Source organism: Contarinia nasturtii, unplaced genomic scaffold (assembly GCF_009176525.2).
Source record: "Contarinia nasturtii isolate CC-2019 unplaced genomic scaffold, AAFC_CNas_1.1 Cnas_scaffold_928, whole genome shotgun sequence".
Taxonomy (NCBI): Eukaryota; Metazoa; Arthropoda; class Insecta; order Diptera; family Cecidomyiidae; genus Contarinia; species Contarinia nasturtii.
In genome coordinates this window covers 2,030,950-2,048,007 of record NW_022198275.1, presented here as the reverse complement: position 1 = coordinate 2,048,007, position 17,058 = coordinate 2,030,950, and the positions used below count along the sequence as shown (strand labels likewise).

The following is a 17,058-nucleotide window of genomic DNA, read 5'->3' as shown; positions in this document are numbered from 1 at the left end:
ATTACATTTCAAAAATGGTCATGGGACGAATTCATCTTTGCTTGAATGACTACTTAGCATAGAAGATGCGCTCGCACTCGCACACGGTGTACAGTCAAGTGTACGTGCGAGAAAGTGAAACACGATGAAATTGGTAATGAAAAAAAATATACGATGTTTAAACCACAAAAATTGCCGCCGTCGCCATCATAATGTAGTCTAATTGAGCGCAAGAGAGTACATCTGCAGTGGGAAAATGAGGCCAATTTATATGTCATTAGCTTCTGCATTTGTCTTTAGCATTTATCGCTTAAAATGCTGATCTTCGTTCACATTTCTTCGTTTCATTGTTGAACATTTTTTGTAAAGTGTTCCAAAGTGCCGAAAACAAAAGCAAATTGTAAACAAAATAGAAAAGCCAAAATTAAAATGCTTTTTATTTGCTTTTTGTTTGAGAGCAAAGAACGACAAAAATTTTTTTTTGTGTTTATGTTTGTTTTAAGTAACCAAATGAACTCCTCTCATCGCCAGATGAGTAACTTACTCTTCTCATGATCCATAGTAATAACAAACAATTGCCGAAAAGCCTGAATGGATGAATGCGCTTTGACCAAGTGATGAAACTTTCGTTATTTACATAAAGAAAAGTAAACAAGAGATGCGACGAAAAAACAACAACCACAACGTTCAACAAATGAACAGTTAAAACAAAAGGAAGACAAATGCAATAAAAAAATAATACCGTCCACATAAACTGATGCCGAAATTACCTGACTAGAAAACATAAAAACGAGAATCATATTTCGTTCGCATAGGAAATAGAAAGAGAGAAAAGTAAATAATGATATATATTTTTAAACTTGAACTTTTTTTTTCATCGTGACAAAAACCATTTTTTTTTGTGAAATTATTCATGCTTTCGAACATTTTAACCAACTGCAGTTTATGTCTATGTTTGCGCTTGTGTGCATTGTACCGGTTTGAAAGAAAAATAACAAAGACCGCTCAGCTTCAAGACAAACTCAACACAACCCATCGCGCAACTGACGCAATTCCGAAAACAATTCATCATTTACATCTTTTGCTCGCTCATTAAACTTATCGCATGGACTGAATGTGATCAACAGCAGCAGCAGCCGCAGCAGCTTTCATCACACTCTCTCAACAGCAACAATAAAAACTATCAACGCAAGAAAAATGAACGGGTTTGAACTATTCAAATCTGATATCTGAAAAGGAAAAAAAACGACCAACTTAGAAAATGTACGGAGGAGAATTCGTTGAATGGCAACGTTTTTGTTGGAAATGAAATTGTTTTCATAATTCCCAATGGCTGTTGAATGGCAAAGGAATTTCTACGTTTTGAAACGAAAGAATAAGATAACGTGTTTTATTAAATAGAACAACGGGTTCGTCGCCTGCGCTTTTCACATTCTGATATCACATTCAAATACGAAAGACTACATCTTGCGAATACATTTAAAATCGCTTAATAGCCGTTAAATATCTTGTTATAAGTTCCAAAATGGCTTAATTTTACTAAACAAATGACACTGATTTACTTTATGCTTTCTCGGCCAAACGATGTTTGTAATATAGCTCATTAAGACCAGAACGTCGAATCAAAACGATTTCTCTTTTGTTTGCAAACCATTTTTTGACACTTCATTGTGTTTGAGTTATTTAATCGCATCGAATTGATATTCTATTTTTTCCCATGGCGCAGAATGGTCCGTTAACATACGCATATCAGCTGTTTGAATAGTATTTTCCGCATAAATTATCACATAAAAATCTGGATAAAGAGATAGAGAAGCAAAATAAATGTGTTATGCATTTAAATCATATAAATTTTAACCGATATATTCGAACGGTTGAGTAATCGATACCGGTGAAGCTTAACATATTCCATGTGCGCGTTGAAACGGTTCATACGCAGACACACATTTTATTGTTGTTGTTTTTCTATTACGGTCTTTTTTCCATGGACTTTCTATTGTGCGTACCAAGCACCCTGTTACGCAAATATGATAGAATCTCTTTTTTTTCTTTGTCGAGAAAATTAAGTCACGGTGTTTCAAAGTTTGTAAAACTAATGCGTAAATTTGGTACGCGACGCCTCAGTAAACTTTTGGACATTGAACACCTTTGATGTCAATATTTTCTTCAAATTTCTGATATATGATCGAATTTTTGACATGAAAATGCGTGACACATATCGAAAATTGGCAAAAATTATATTTTACTCGAACATTGATATGCTTCTGGTCACAGTCTCTCTTTCTGTTTAACATTCCCATTTTGAACGCAATAATTTATAAGAAATAAAAAAGGTTTAATATTGCTGAGTTCATTATCTTGTGACATCGAATGAAACACCTTTTTTCTTGAATGGTTCGAAAGGAAGAAACCCAACGAGCTTCAAAATCAGCGGTCAACATTTTTGCTTCTTCTTTTCTTGCTACTGTTGTTGGATTTTTTTTTTCATGAGAAGCAAATATTACAAAAATTGTATTTACTACAGCGCACACCGATTTACGTAACAAAACAATCAAGAGCAAACGGTTCTACACTTTTATTGTCTAACATTTTACTGTGCACAATCGAATCTCTTAATCGGATTGCTTTTTTCCGTTTGCCGTTTTTATTCTCTTTTTTATCTGTGTTTTCCTCTCTCATGCTCTCACATTCTCCCGTTCTATTGAACCGCCTATTTTTCCAGTGTTGCACTGAAACACTATGATTAAAAACCAAAAGATTGTTGGACTAATTTGTTCTATCGATTGATGTAGACCAGTTTGTTTTTGTCGTTAATTGTAAATGAGATGATTGTGTAGCATGTTATGTCAACATTGGAAGAAAAATTTGATGATGAATCGTACATAGTAGACTGTTTAATTTATTCAAAGGTGTTATACGCTAGCATGTTTATTCTCACCTTCTTTTCTCATGTTGTTTTTACTCGCGATACTCTTTTTTTCTGCTCTTGTTCGGAGCGATTCGTAGATCAATTACAATGGAAACGGTCGTTAACGGGTTTCCGTGTTTAAGTTATGCTAAATCGAAGTCATAAATTAATTCAAAACTGTTATTATTTTACTTTGGCCCCAAAAAATGCACAGCTTTGTATATTTTGGAGAAGAAAGATTCTATACGGCTGAAAAAATCCCAGAAAAATTATTCGCTTCATCACACAAAAGCAATTAAACATTATTTAGTGCGTTGATGACACGATTCCATAAATTCGCGAACAACACGCCCGTTTTTCCACTAGCGATTTTGCATTGATAAATATTTTAAATTGATGCTTCAAATAAATCAAAACAATTTACAATAGAGAAGAGATAATGACATCATTGGCTATTTACAACAAATTATTATGACAAATTGAGCAAAATTCTGCATGTTCCCTTTTCTGGGATGAACTATTCGAAAAAAAATTGCAACAAATTAGCGAATCTTTTGTCAAAAAATGTGTTCCTCATTTTTTGCGATAAAAAAACTTCAATTTTTTTGTCCATCGATTTTGGAAACAAGTTGTAAAGGTGTTAACAAAAGCAGTGGTCAATTGTAATGACAAATTAATTGGTTAATTTCCAATTCACGGTGCTATTGATTACCCTCCATTATTTCCATTCAAAGACAACAACAATTTTGTATGTTTTATTGTGAATGTATCTGTTTGAATTGTGTTGAAAAGATCAATGTTTAATTTAGCAATTTAGTTAATTATATATTCGTAGCACAATTTACATCTATTAATTGGGTGGGCTTTTTTACGAATCAAGTGTAATTTTAAACCATTACAATCATTGGAAATCAAGTCGTCGGTAAAATGTTAAGCTATTCTTTACACCATTCTCAATGTCCATTAGTTTTCGATCGCATCGGAATGAAGAATTAAAGCACACTTAAAAACAAATTCCACCCAGAATGACTCATCCGAAATGGTTGGCATCGTATTGATGTTAAATCTCGACGATGAAAAAAGCGCAAAGATTCTAGCTAAAGTTTGTTCAAGCTAATGCATAAGATAATCATGTGTTGAAATGAGCAATTCGATAGTTCATCTTTTTAAGTTTTAGATATCAAAAAAATTGCCAACAATTATGTAACTTTCACTTTCAACAAAATGGTTATGTTGCTTTGTCGTTAGCTTTGTTGCATGCCGCAAACCGACGATTGTTCGTCATTCAATATGCGTGTGCTCTTCTTATTTTCGAATCATGTTCTGCTTATTGCTTCGATTCTCTCTGTGCGCTGTTTTTGTTTTCATGTGGTTCTGCTGCCACTATTAATCGATTTACTCAAGAGATTTAAACGTTTCTCTTCTCTCTCTCTCTCTCTCTCTCACTCTCTCTCTCTCTCTCTCTCTCTCTCTCCTTCTCTCTTTCTATGTATATCAGTACTTTATATTGATGTTGGGAAAACCATTCGATGCTACGACGAAAAAAAAAGTAGAAACGGAAAGAGATATGCACACACAATTTGTATCAAGTGTCATCGGCACAGAAGCTCGTGAATGTAAGCCATATAGTATTTTATGGTATATTAGTATATTTATATAGCATCTTTATAGTATTCGCTACGATGAATGAGCGAATAAATGAACAATATTCCGTGTATGAAAGCAATGTTCGTACTTTTATTGCGCGCCCAAAAACTCAATAAAACTTTTATATATTTATATTATATGGTAGAGAAATTGGTACGATTATGGTTCCAAATCAAAATATGTCATCGTATTCATTTTCAATGCGCGTAAAATCTACATTCATACGTTTATTCCGTGTATTGGCGCCAACAATACCAACAACAACATTTACAATGTTAGTAGATCTAGAAATGTATGAGGTCCAAACCATACAATTGATCATCATTGAAAGAAAGGAGCATTGAACATGGCTTGAAAATGAGATACAACACGCAAAAAGATTTCGTATTGATGACATGCATGTTGGGTATGCGCGAATGCGCATACTCCAATCCAAGCGAATGAACTCACGTAATGAAATTGTCGGAATTGAGACGACGAGCAAACAAAATGTGGATGCAAAAATTGAGATGGATCGCACAGTGATAAGAATTTCAAATGACTTATTAAAATTGATGGAATGAAAAAAAAGGCTGCCGACAAATTAAACGAAGTTAATTTCACATGATGAAGAAAGTATTTGAATTGAAATGTAGTTCTTTTGTGCCGTTTCGATGAGATGTGTTGTTTTACCTGTCTTTCCAAATAAAATCCAAACAATATATACATACAGTGTATTCATTTTCATATACCGCTGCCAGGCATTCTCAATGATTTAATGGTAGGCAAATAGTTTTCGATCACAAATATAGCAGGAGAACGAAATATAAGAAAATGAAGATAAAATAAAAGAAATCCCATGATGTTTAAATTTCGAGATTTCGTTTCTATTGTTTTATCATCGCAATCTGTTTGCTCACCAGCGGCAATTTGTTGGTGCTCAATTTCCTATCTAATTACTCTTTGAAAGAGCAACCGATTCAAAATTCTATTTTCCAATATCAAAGTCGTTTAGGTATGATACAGTTCATTTACCAGATGCCAAAAAGACTTTCATTTTTTGTGTATGTATTTTCTTTTTTGCAAGCCTCAAATAACTTTTGCATTCAAGCCTAATAACAAGATTAATCTTTCAACATTGTAAATGATTCTTGAAAGATAATTAAACTTTCAACGTCTCTATTTATCTCGATCGGATTGTTTTTCCTCGCATTATTATTCTCGTTGAGATCATATTATACGTGCCGTGAGAGTGCTTCAGTTTGAGATGGTGCTAACTGGGTTGAAGTGAAGCTTTTGTAATGATCAAGCTTTGATCATTTCGATCACACTGACATCTAGTCGATCAAGGTGAAATTAAACCAGGTTTTGAGTGGAAACCATGTCTTCTACACTCATTAAATATTTACCCACATATGTTTTTCGCTCAATATCTTACTGTAACCGGCAAAAGAATGGAATGAAAGAGGCGACCATAAAGTGCTCAAACAGTGAGTTTTTCTATCTTACCTTTCGAACGGGGTTTTCTTTAATGCATAAGCAAACACAAGTAATCCATTTATTTACACGAATTTTGGTCGCATAACGATCAATCTATTTGATTCTCATTTTCTTGTTTAATTCTTCGCTTTTTTTCGAGTACACAATTTAAATTCTCATTAAATTATACATAGGCAAACACAAAAACTAAATAAAATCGGAATGTAATTATAAATATTATACAGTACGTAAAACAAATCAATTAATTTCTAAAAAAATTTACATCGTTTTTTTTTCTTTCATTTTTCTTACTCATTTTCATTTCGTTCGTGTCACTTTCACACGTGCGTTCAATTGCCGATCGTTTATTCTTGATAATTTTTCTGTTTTCGTTTCATTCAAAATCGTTGCATCGTTAAATTATACAAGTTATTATTATTATTAACCATGGCATTTTATATAATTTGCAAATTTTAAAATTGATTCTTAGGACTAAGGGATTTTGAAACACACACACATTGTATAAAAAAAATTGTCGTCGTTGCATTCTGATGCGATTTTCTGTTTAAAGTCATAAATCGTTGATTTCGTTGTTTGTTTTTTGTTTTATTTTACAAATATTAACATTAAAATCGTGCGTTTGCAATGCTCAATGAATATCCTGTAAACAAAATCCGGAATATGTTCGAATGTTATCTTCGACGTAGTTCTTTCCAAGAATGACGCCGACATCGGTGTGCAATTTTGGGCATCTGTAGTTACGCGGACACTGGCATAACACATTCGTATTGACTTCATCGACTTGCTCTTGTCGCTTGCGCACGGTGAACAGCTTGCACGGTTCCTTTCGTTGGCACTTCAATCTCTGTAGATTACGTAAAGAAGAATAAAAAAAAATACGTCCAATTTAAATTTTATTATATCAAATAAACGCCACTCGTTACTTTTTTACTCTCTCTCTTGCTTCTTTTCAATCACTTCTTTGAAACACATAAATTACATTGTTTTTATTGCAATTTTGATTGAATATATATATGTATGCGCAATACTTACGCTTTGTGGTGAGCACGCGAACAAATATGTGTATCCAAGTGCACCGGTTTTAAGCGGTTCACGTTTTATTAGATAGCTGATCGAGTTTTTGGGGCAACGACAGTTGACGATTTGCTGTGTTATATTCATGTCAGAGTATGACACAAGTGTCCATGTATAATCACGGAAATATCTGCGTACACATAAATAACAGTAGTAAGCTAATAATTTGAAAGTGCTTTTCTTAAATTGAGGAAATGATCCTTTTATATGAAAATTGTTATTGTTTTTTTTTTTATTATTAGACATTGAATCATTACCTGCACAATGGCAATTTTTGAACGGGTTCGCACATTTTATACATTCGTGTTTTATCAGCAATTGTATAGCCATCGTTTGATGTAATCGCATTCGAACATTGTCCACTTGGTTGTGCATGTTGTCCATGTACATTGTTGTGATGTCGAATTTTTGTCATTTTCACCATTTCGATGGCTTCATTGTTTTGCATTCGATGTCGATGATTTCGTGGAAAATTCGTTGAAAAACTCTCCTCCTCCGAATAGTTTAGTTCATCGGATGCATCATTTTCGTTCATATACTCTTCAGCTTCTTTGATTAAACTATCTTCGGCATTGTGTAGCATGCCCAATTTAATGAGAACATTTTTAATGTGTTCACTTTCAAAATCATAAAGATTTCCGGTGGTCTCGCTGAGTTTTAAATTGTGTAAAATTGCATGGCGATTACGTGCACTGAGAATGCTATTTCTTTCATTGCCCGTTTCAATGGCACCCTCGAAGATATGATGATGCTTTGTCGGTGGGCAACGGCATTGCCGTTCGATCCATGGTGTTCCGTATAAATCAATCTTTGAACACACTTCGTTCGTTCCACATATCGGCAAATCATCTTCCGATGACTAAACAAACACCGAAAAGAATCGAAAAACGAAACAAAAAAAACACGAGATAAATACCAAACCCCAAAACAAAAATAAACACAACAAAATATAAACCGTTTTTATTCAAATATAGGCGAGGTTGAGTTTAATCTTCATTTAAAAATAGGATCACTAAAAATCATTTGTGATCTCATTTCATGGCATTTATATTTGTTTATAATAATTATTCAAACGAAAGAAAATAAATAAAAAAAATACTTACGCCAACTTGATAGAAAATGCGCGGCTCTTGAATCGTTTTACGATTTGATGTGAATCGCGTGAACCAATCATCAGTTTTGGTCGCATTTTTATTATGCTTATTTGAAATGTAAGCCAGGTCATCTACATCGTGCACCTGATATTCAGTGTTTGCAATTTTTTCATCATTTAGTCGTGTACCACTCTCCAGCTGTACAATTTCCAGTGGTATTCGTGTACCGTAGATGCCATTTCGAATGCATGCAAGTAAAATTAGTACGAAATACATGTGTAATGGTTTCGTTAAGTTCATTTTTGTTCAGTGTTGATGTGCGGCTCCTAATGCCAAGTTAATAAGTAAGAGAATTGGTTTCCGTTTTGGTTTTGTTTTCGTGTGTATTCGGTTTTGGGTATCGGTTACGTTCTTATGAATTTTGTGTTGATTTGCATCTATATCGCAATTGTCATTTGAGCACAGGTTCTGCGGTCGCTATAAATATTTTGTTGTTGCTTTTTATCACATCACATCAGATTCACAAATTACCATCGATCTCATCAAATGTCATCAAATAGAAGTGCATCTGTGGCAAGAGAGAAAACAAAAAAGAAACAATATAAATATTGCGAGCTATAAAATTTTTCTTTTGGAAAATGTGAGTTAAATGTTCAGCCAATAAATAGTTCAATGTGAAAAAACTACACATGATATCTCATTCATCGCTCTAACATACGAACGAAACAAAAAATATCTGATTTTCAACATGCGACTGAAAATTAATCAAAATTCAATCGATTTTGGATAGTTTCATAGCCAATTTGTGAGTATGCGAACAAGAAGAGATAGAATTTTAGAAAATAAGCAACGGATGAGGTATATACTATACAAGATGAGAAGAGAAAAAAAAAATCACATAAATTTCCTTGAAAAAATTCAAATAATTTCAAATATTTCTATGGTGAACTAAAACAGATGCGCGCCGACCAGTTCATTCGAGTACTGGTTACATATATATATGTATAAACGATATGAATGCGAGTTGAAAACACGAATTGATTAAATTTCTTCATCTCTTGGTATTCAGCGTTTCTTTTTTTATTATTTGTGTCGTTTTCTCACTCTTCAATTCGCCCGGTATACTCGACACGATAATTTGTCGTCTCTGTCTTGAACTCGGGGGGATTGCCTGTACACAGCATTCTATGTGCGCGCGGCAAATAGAGAAGAAGAAGACAAAAAAAAACTGAAGAGATAGCGCGACGAACACCGGCACCACATAATTCAAAGATTATCAATCATTTTCAATTACAAAATCAACTTTTTTCAATGGAATTCCATTCGATTTCTACGATTTCAATACAATCCATGCGTTTATTATTATTTTAATATACGATTGAATGGAGAAAGAGAGCGAGAAAAAAACGAGATAGCAGAATTTGAAATGAATAAAAAGTCAAGAGAAAAATCGATATACACTCTCGATCGAATTCGAATTTGATCGCGCGTCGACACACAACGAATCGACACACACAGTGCAGAAAAGGGAGAGAAAAAAAAAATAAAAAACGAAACTGTAAAATTGATTGAGCATTTAAATGTGATCCGCATTCGTTTCTATGGTGGCAAAGAGGAAAGAAGACGTTCAACAACAATGACGACGAGGGAAACGATATGCAGAGCGAACGATGCGATCAATTGCAATATTGAATGCAACCGTAATGTGGTTTTGCACTTTGCTTTGGTGATGCCCTTCTGTGAGAGAGCACGATCTCGTCAATATACAAATTACGATGCAATTTTCGTTGCAAATGATTCAAAAGACATTTACTTCTTTGGCATTCGATGTTTCTCTCTCTCTCTCTTTTTCAATCGCTCTTTCTCTCTTGTTATGCTTATCATGCACACTCTTTCAAGAGGGAAAATAGTTGTTGCTGCTGTTTAGCTCAACAACACAAGATACGTCGGATTCCTCATGTCGTGCTTTTGTTGTTGTTTTTTTAAATTTTAAATTCGGTTTTTATTTGTTGTCGTTGTGATCTCATCCGGTGGTTCGAAGTGGAAAGAAATTTCATAAAATATATATCGTACGAAAACAACGGTCGACGCAGATTTTTACTCAATTCATTCAAGTCTGCACGATGTGTGTTTTGTTCAAATTATAAATACGCGAACGAGTTGCTGATACACGCACATTTTGTCTTGTGATGCGATGTTTTTTCTTCTCCTCTCTTGCTATTCTTTTCCTTCCTCGATTTCCTTTGGCATTTGATGCTCTTGTTCGCTGCTCATGTTATTCTACTTCTTGTTGTTTTTGTTGTTGTTGTTTTTTTTCGTAAGTTTCAGTTGAAATTTCATTGAGAAAAACATCAATGGCAAAGAAGCGAGTAAGAGGAAAGGAAACATCCATAAAACATAAAAAATCGCCTCTATTTATCGCGGGTTTGTAATTTCACGTCATTGCCGTTGTTGTTGTTTTTGGTTTTTTTTTTCTCACTCTATGTCGATTTTATGTTGTATACAAACTGTTCTTGGGTACGTGTTCAGGTATATGGAATAGGCAGCACGCGTGTACAACTCGTTATTTAATGAAATTCAAATGAACGTGATCGATGTTGATTATACGTGTGTTAGGCATTAGCAATTCGTTTTTCCGCTGTTACGATATCAACGGACTGCTGTTTTGTATATATTTTGTTTTTCTCTTTCTTCGTTCGCTCGATACAAAATAATGAACTCTGACCAACGTCTCGGAAACAATAGAATATTTTCTTTTTTATATATAGTTTTCGCTCTCGTTCTCTCTCTCTCTATCGTATCATGACGAATCACATTGAATTATTCACAAGGACTTTTGAATGAAAACAAAGTCATCGATATCGACAGGATACAATGAAAAAAGTTCAATTTTTTTTCTCTTGGCCTTTTGTGGAAAATATTATTATGATTGAAATATTCTTTGAAAGTGTTCTTTTTTTTTGTATGAATACAATAGCAGAGGAGAAAAAAAATATGAAGGAAAATGAGATAGATTTTTAGAATTGGATATTCGAAATTAACGGTCAACAATAGCAATGCTACTTTGCAATGCATGAATGGAGTTAGGAGAGCACGCTACCTCGATATATAAATATTGCATAGCATGAAACATCCAATAAAAAAGGTATTGGTGTGTTAAATAGTGTCATGTGTACATGTACAGCAGCGAGAACGGTTGAATTGTGAGCGATTGCAGTCAGAGTGCTTGTGCGCTGGCGCGCTATAGTATGGGTATTCATTCACTGATTGAATCATGAATGAATGAGTGAATGAGTGAACCAAATAAAGCGCGCAACACCAACGGCAGCAATGCCAACAAAAACGGAATGAATGAAATTGTTTTTTTCTTCTTCTCTCTGATGTATCGTTTGTCTCATGCATGCAGTAGATCGATGATCGAAAGGTGTTGTGCGTTGTGAGCTCTCGTTTGGTTAATTACCTTTTAACCTGTTTTAATAGATAAATTTATTGAAAGGCAAGCAAGGTACAGCAAAACTGAAGCGAAAAAAAAAATAAACACATACAACGAGGTGAGAATGAAGAGAAGAGAAAAAAAAATGTCTACAAGACTGGCACCGAGAGCCAGGCGACAGACGTATGAATTTATATTGAAAAGATTATAAAGCAGCAGCACCAATAATTTACACCACTTTAAATCAGAAATAAGATCGGTAAAACGAAGTGCGAGCGAGAGACAAAGACGAGGAAATCGAATTGTATGAATGAGAGGCAACCGAACTGTTTAAAATGTGCTTACAGGAGGAGAGCAAGAAAAAAATGGGCTACATGCAAGCAGCAAACAGCAAAGAGATACCTGTATGCTCAATGGCAACAGATAGATATTTCATCTTCTCTTCATCGTATTGTTCTCCACTGTTTATGGACGTTACGTGCGGAGCTATTGTAATTGATTATTCGTTTGTTTGTAATATGGAATAGCTATATCAGCATCTCAACATTCCATTAAATAGTCCGGTCGAACACATTCCAGAATCTTAACATTTTTCTCTCTATCTTCAGCTTACACAAGCTCTTTCGCTCGTCTCTCTATCTCTCACTCTTCCCCGGTTTCTCGATCATTCCGTTCATTCTTGTCGGTCGTGTGTTGCTTTGCGCTGTTTTTTTCTTCTTTTCTCTCTTCTCTTGGCTGTTGTTGTTGTTGTTATTGCCATTGGCACAGCGCGTATACAACGGACATCCGATCGTAAATGTTTCGTAATTCATTTCAAACATTTGTTTAACGTTCTTCGCTCTGTGTTATTTGAGATGATGATTTTCATGTTGGTTTTTCCTCTTGCTTTGCTTACCATTTGCCGTGTACACACTGTGTGAGAAATGTATATCATTTGGAATGATACTATGATAAAGATAAAAGTAGGATTGGCTTTCATTGCGCAAAAAAAAAACACACACACACATAAACAACAACTTAAAGACCTGCTTCCTTTTTACATAGAAATAAACCGATACTGAAGCTAACATCACCAAATCGGTGACATCGATGCTGTAGCACATTAATAGTAGATGCGTATGTGGCAAATCATTGCAATGTTCAATTTACAAATACTCGATTTGGTAAAGAAATGGCTCGCATTGAATTTATTGACCAGAAAAGAAAAACAAATGCCAAAACTAACATTTTATCGTCTGCATTTTTATTCTCTCAACCATCGAGCATCGAATTTCAGTGAGCAGAGTTTTATAGCAGTGTATTTGTTTATTCTTTGAATTGATGATGTTTTGGATTTTCAATGGCATAATAAACCGAATGAATAGAAAATTGTGTGCATACTATCATTCGATCGCTTTCGTTATGGGCGGGAAGAATAGGAATTGAGCATTGTTTTCCCTGTCCAATTCTTCAATTACATATCCTTTGAAATACAAGAGATTTGTCTAGCGCATACAAACAGCATATAGTCTCTTGAATAATTATTGTATGTCCACTTCCTAGAAAGACTAATTGAATTAAATTCCAAGAGTAGAACAAAAAAAAGCACATACATATTTTTAGTGCAATCACAACAAAAGCCCAACGACAACAAACTCAACAAAACCCAGAGAGCACACAACACAGACACACACACACAAACCATATTGAAAGAATATAAAGAGAGAAAAAACGCTTGAATTGAATTTCCTTTGCATTCAAAGACTCTGCATCACACTCGCTTGGGCACCGTGAAAAAAACCAATCATAATAGTAGAATGTTTAAAATACGACGAAAGGCTTTTTGGAACGATTGCGCGCAAAGAATATAACGACAACAATAATAATAATATGATCAACAAAAGGATCAAGAGTGCACATAAACATAGCTCCAAAACACGACAAACCGCTTTTTAGGACAGCGACAAGAAAAGAAATGTATATCTCGTTCAACGTAATTCGCTATCGAGTGTATGTTATTGTTGTTGGTTTTTAGTCTTAGGTAACATATGCATACGCAATATTATAATATATACTCAATAGGCTGGTTTGCCTGTCGTCGTCATCTGAATGTATTTTTTTTGTGAGTGTGGTGTATAGCGCAGCAAAAATACAATAATTGATAGTATATAATCGATTCAATCAACGCCATAATTACTATACAATATTTCTAAATTACTCAAATCCAACAACAACAGCGCAAAATAAAAAAAAACTGAATGGCAACTCGTGAGGGAACAGCAAAATATCAACAACCACAACAAAAAGAATATTTGCTCACACAAACAACAAATTTGACAAATCACACATTACGTACCCAATGAAATACGGCAACACGATGAAAATAAAAAAAGAATTAGCAGCAGCCAATGCAAGTGTCTGTAGATTGACAGTCTCGATATATATATTTTTTAAACACGATTCTCAAAGTGGCAACGCGCCAAACACGTAACGTTAGTTATTGTGGCCTGTATTTTTTCTGTTTTTTTTTTTTTTTGTTCGTTTTACAACTTTGCTCGTATGCTTACTGATTACGGTGTGTCCGCAAAATATATTTGTTTCTCCTTTCTTGTATTATTGTTGCACAAAAAATGTGCCTTTTTCTCTCTCTTTCTCGTCGGTTTTCTTTCGCGTATCGATCGCCAGAATGAAATTACATTCACGGTGCACACACACACACACGAAAGAAAAAGAAAAATTGGCTTTTTAATATTCAATAATTTTCGTATTTAAATTTTTTTTGGCAAACAATCTCTGTGTCACTGATATGGCAAGTTGACTTTTTATTTAAAATAAAACACTCTCTTTTTTTTCGGTCACGTTAAAACGGTCAATGTTTTGTGTTTACAAATATTTATTTGGTGTAGCGTTGCAATTTTAGCTCATGTGTTCGTTTAAAGTGCAATTGCGCGAATTGCTCAGAATTTCAATTGAAACGAATTAAATCAATTTTCCACTAATTCACACATACATTTTCTTTCTTCGTTATTGTTGTTTTTTTTTCTCTCTGTTTGTGTCTCTTTCTCTAACACTTGTCAATAAAAAAAAAAACAATTTACGCGAGAATGTTTTGAATTTAATTTGCGATTGATAACTCGATGTTTATGTTTAAGGCGTAAATTTGTTACAGGTTCTGTCAGTCAAATAGTCATATGCACTCTATTCACTTCAGCATTCCAAGCAAAACTAAATCGGATGTAAGAATCTGAACACGACAACCTGAACAACAGCGCGCAACAGGCAAGAAATGAAGGCAAAAACAACGAAAGAAGAAAAAAATACCCGTATATATATATGCGTTCATGCAAGCCGTAAGAAAAGCGGGAGACAGAGTAAGAGAGAGAGAGGGAGAGAGAGAAAACGAAACGGCCAACAAGAAGGAGAATTGAACGACAGAGATGAAAGAAAATAAATAAATATTTAACAATGAAACCGAAGAGAAGAGTAGAAAATGAATACACACATGCACACAAACAAACATACGCACATCATCGTATGGAGAACAGCTAGGCAATAATAACAAAAACAAAACTCCAACAACAACAAACCGCGCACGATAAAGAAACTTGAATGAAAACCCATACACTGGTGAATCCGGTATGTATTTACAAATAACGTAAAATATCTCACACCGAAAAATATGAGGGAAAGACAACAACTATAGGCAGGCGGCAACGAGTGGATGAGAGTGCAAGAGTGAAGAGCGAGCAGAAATCACGACGAATGAGTTTTGTGTTTGTTTGAGATTTGTGTATAATGATAGGTTGCAGCGAAAACAGCGGGATTTTTGTTTTGTTGAGACCAAAAGTGGATCGTGGTTTCAAAACGATGAGCATGAATCATTTCGGAGGAATGAATGATGCAATCGAAGGAAACAATTTGGGCCAATTCGTGATGACATCATAAACGATCACCAAAACACTATCATTCGATAGATCCTAATTCATTCGGTATTATTTTTTCAAATGTAAAAGAGAAAAAAATGGAAAATCTCTGTCAAGCACTTACGAAGATCAAAAAAGATAGAGACAGAGTGTTTAGAAGAAGAAAAAAATCAACAACACACAAAGATTGACGATAAATAAAAAAATGAGCATGTAGAAACAGAAATGACGAGAGAAAAAAAACGCTAAGAATCGAATAAATAAAAGCAAGTGTGCGCAGGAAAGAGATGATCGATTTACACATATATATGATTTTACCTAAGAGCATGGAGCACACATTTGTTCACCTTTTCAAGAGAGTTTACATAAGTACATTGCAAATGTACTGTGCATACAAAATCTCACGCTCTCTCTCTCTCTCTCTCTCTCTCTCTCTCTCTCTCTCTGCCACTTTCGAATGCATGCAATGCATATGCACTGTGAGCCGCTCACTGTACACGCTCATATGACCGAGCTGTAAAGTGGACTTATGCATCGCTCAGTGGAGTTACAACAAATGGCAAACAACATAAAATGAATGAATGAATGAGCGATCGTATGAATGAATCAATGAATGAATGAAATCAATGAAACGACGTTCAAAAGGAGAACAAATAACAATGATAATCATGAAAAAAAGCAGCAGCAGCAGCAGCAGCAACACGGATGAGAAGGGAGAAAGAAGAGCGAGTGAAAAAAAAAACAACGAGACTGACATCAAAACGAAAACATCGTACCTCTTTAAGATGTTTATTTGTCGAATTTCGAGTATCTTACTGTGTTGCGTGTGAGTGTGAATAAGTGTGTGCATGTGTGCGGAGCAATTGTAATTGTGTAGCACGGATGCTATAATATATTGATCTGTAATCGAATTGTAAGGTAATTCTGGTCGTTTTTTTCATTCGCTTTGGAAGCAGAAAGAATGCTTTTTGTAATTCGCTCGCTTTATTCGTTCGTTCGTTTTTTTATATTCATTCATTCATTTCATTTTTTTCTCTCTCGCTTCCTATGTTATTATTAATGATTGTCCATGATGATGATGACAATGATGATGATTGTCATTATTTTAATTGTTGTTGTTGACTTCGTTCTGGATCTCAATTCTGGATCGGGACGGTTTTTTTTCTCTTCTTTTCTACTTTTTGTGATGCTATCGTTGTTATCTTATTTTCTGCAAGCTTCTGGAATTAAGGTGTTTTATTGAATCATTTTGGCCACTTTTTCTTCTTATTCCATTTTCTTCATTCATTCTTTTTCAATATTTTGTGTGTATGCTGTGATTTTTTGCACATACAAAAAAAGACGAACGGTGCGCACGCAGCGTTCAGTTCACACGCCTGAAAAAAAAATCTCGACTGTAAAAGTTTTTATGATTGATTCCGGTTATGAATAATAATCCTTTGTTTTGTGTTGTATCTTCCTTTTCTCTGTTCTCTGTTTTTTTCTTCATCTTCATTGTCAGGGGACATTAATACAGAGTAAATGAAGACAAGTGTAGTGTTC

At 34.4% G+C, this 17,058-nt stretch overlaps 2 protein-coding genes across 2 annotated transcripts in view; one reads left to right on the top strand and one right to left on the bottom strand.

Annotated features, from left to right (window-relative positions):
• The window catches only part of LOC116342741 (elongation factor-like GTPase 1), a 56,707-nt gene that overhangs the window by 38,988 nt on the left and 661 nt on the right, over nucleotides 1–17,058 (top strand). The gene's annotated exons all lie outside the window — the stretch shown is intronic.
• On the bottom strand, nucleotides 6,578–14,867 carry LOC116342743 (protein giant-lens). The gene is made up of 5 exons (XM_031770463.1): nucleotides 13,950–14,867; nucleotides 8,191–8,749; nucleotides 7,345–7,946; nucleotides 7,046–7,217; nucleotides 6,578–6,857 (listed from the first exon to the last, which is right to left on the bottom strand). Exons 2-5 carry the CDS (start codon nucleotides 8,479–8,481, stop codon nucleotides 6,642–6,644), a joined length of 1,281 nt encoding a protein of 426 aa, XP_031626323.1. The 5' UTR covers nucleotides 8,482–8,749; nucleotides 13,950–14,867; the 3' UTR covers nucleotides 6,578–6,641.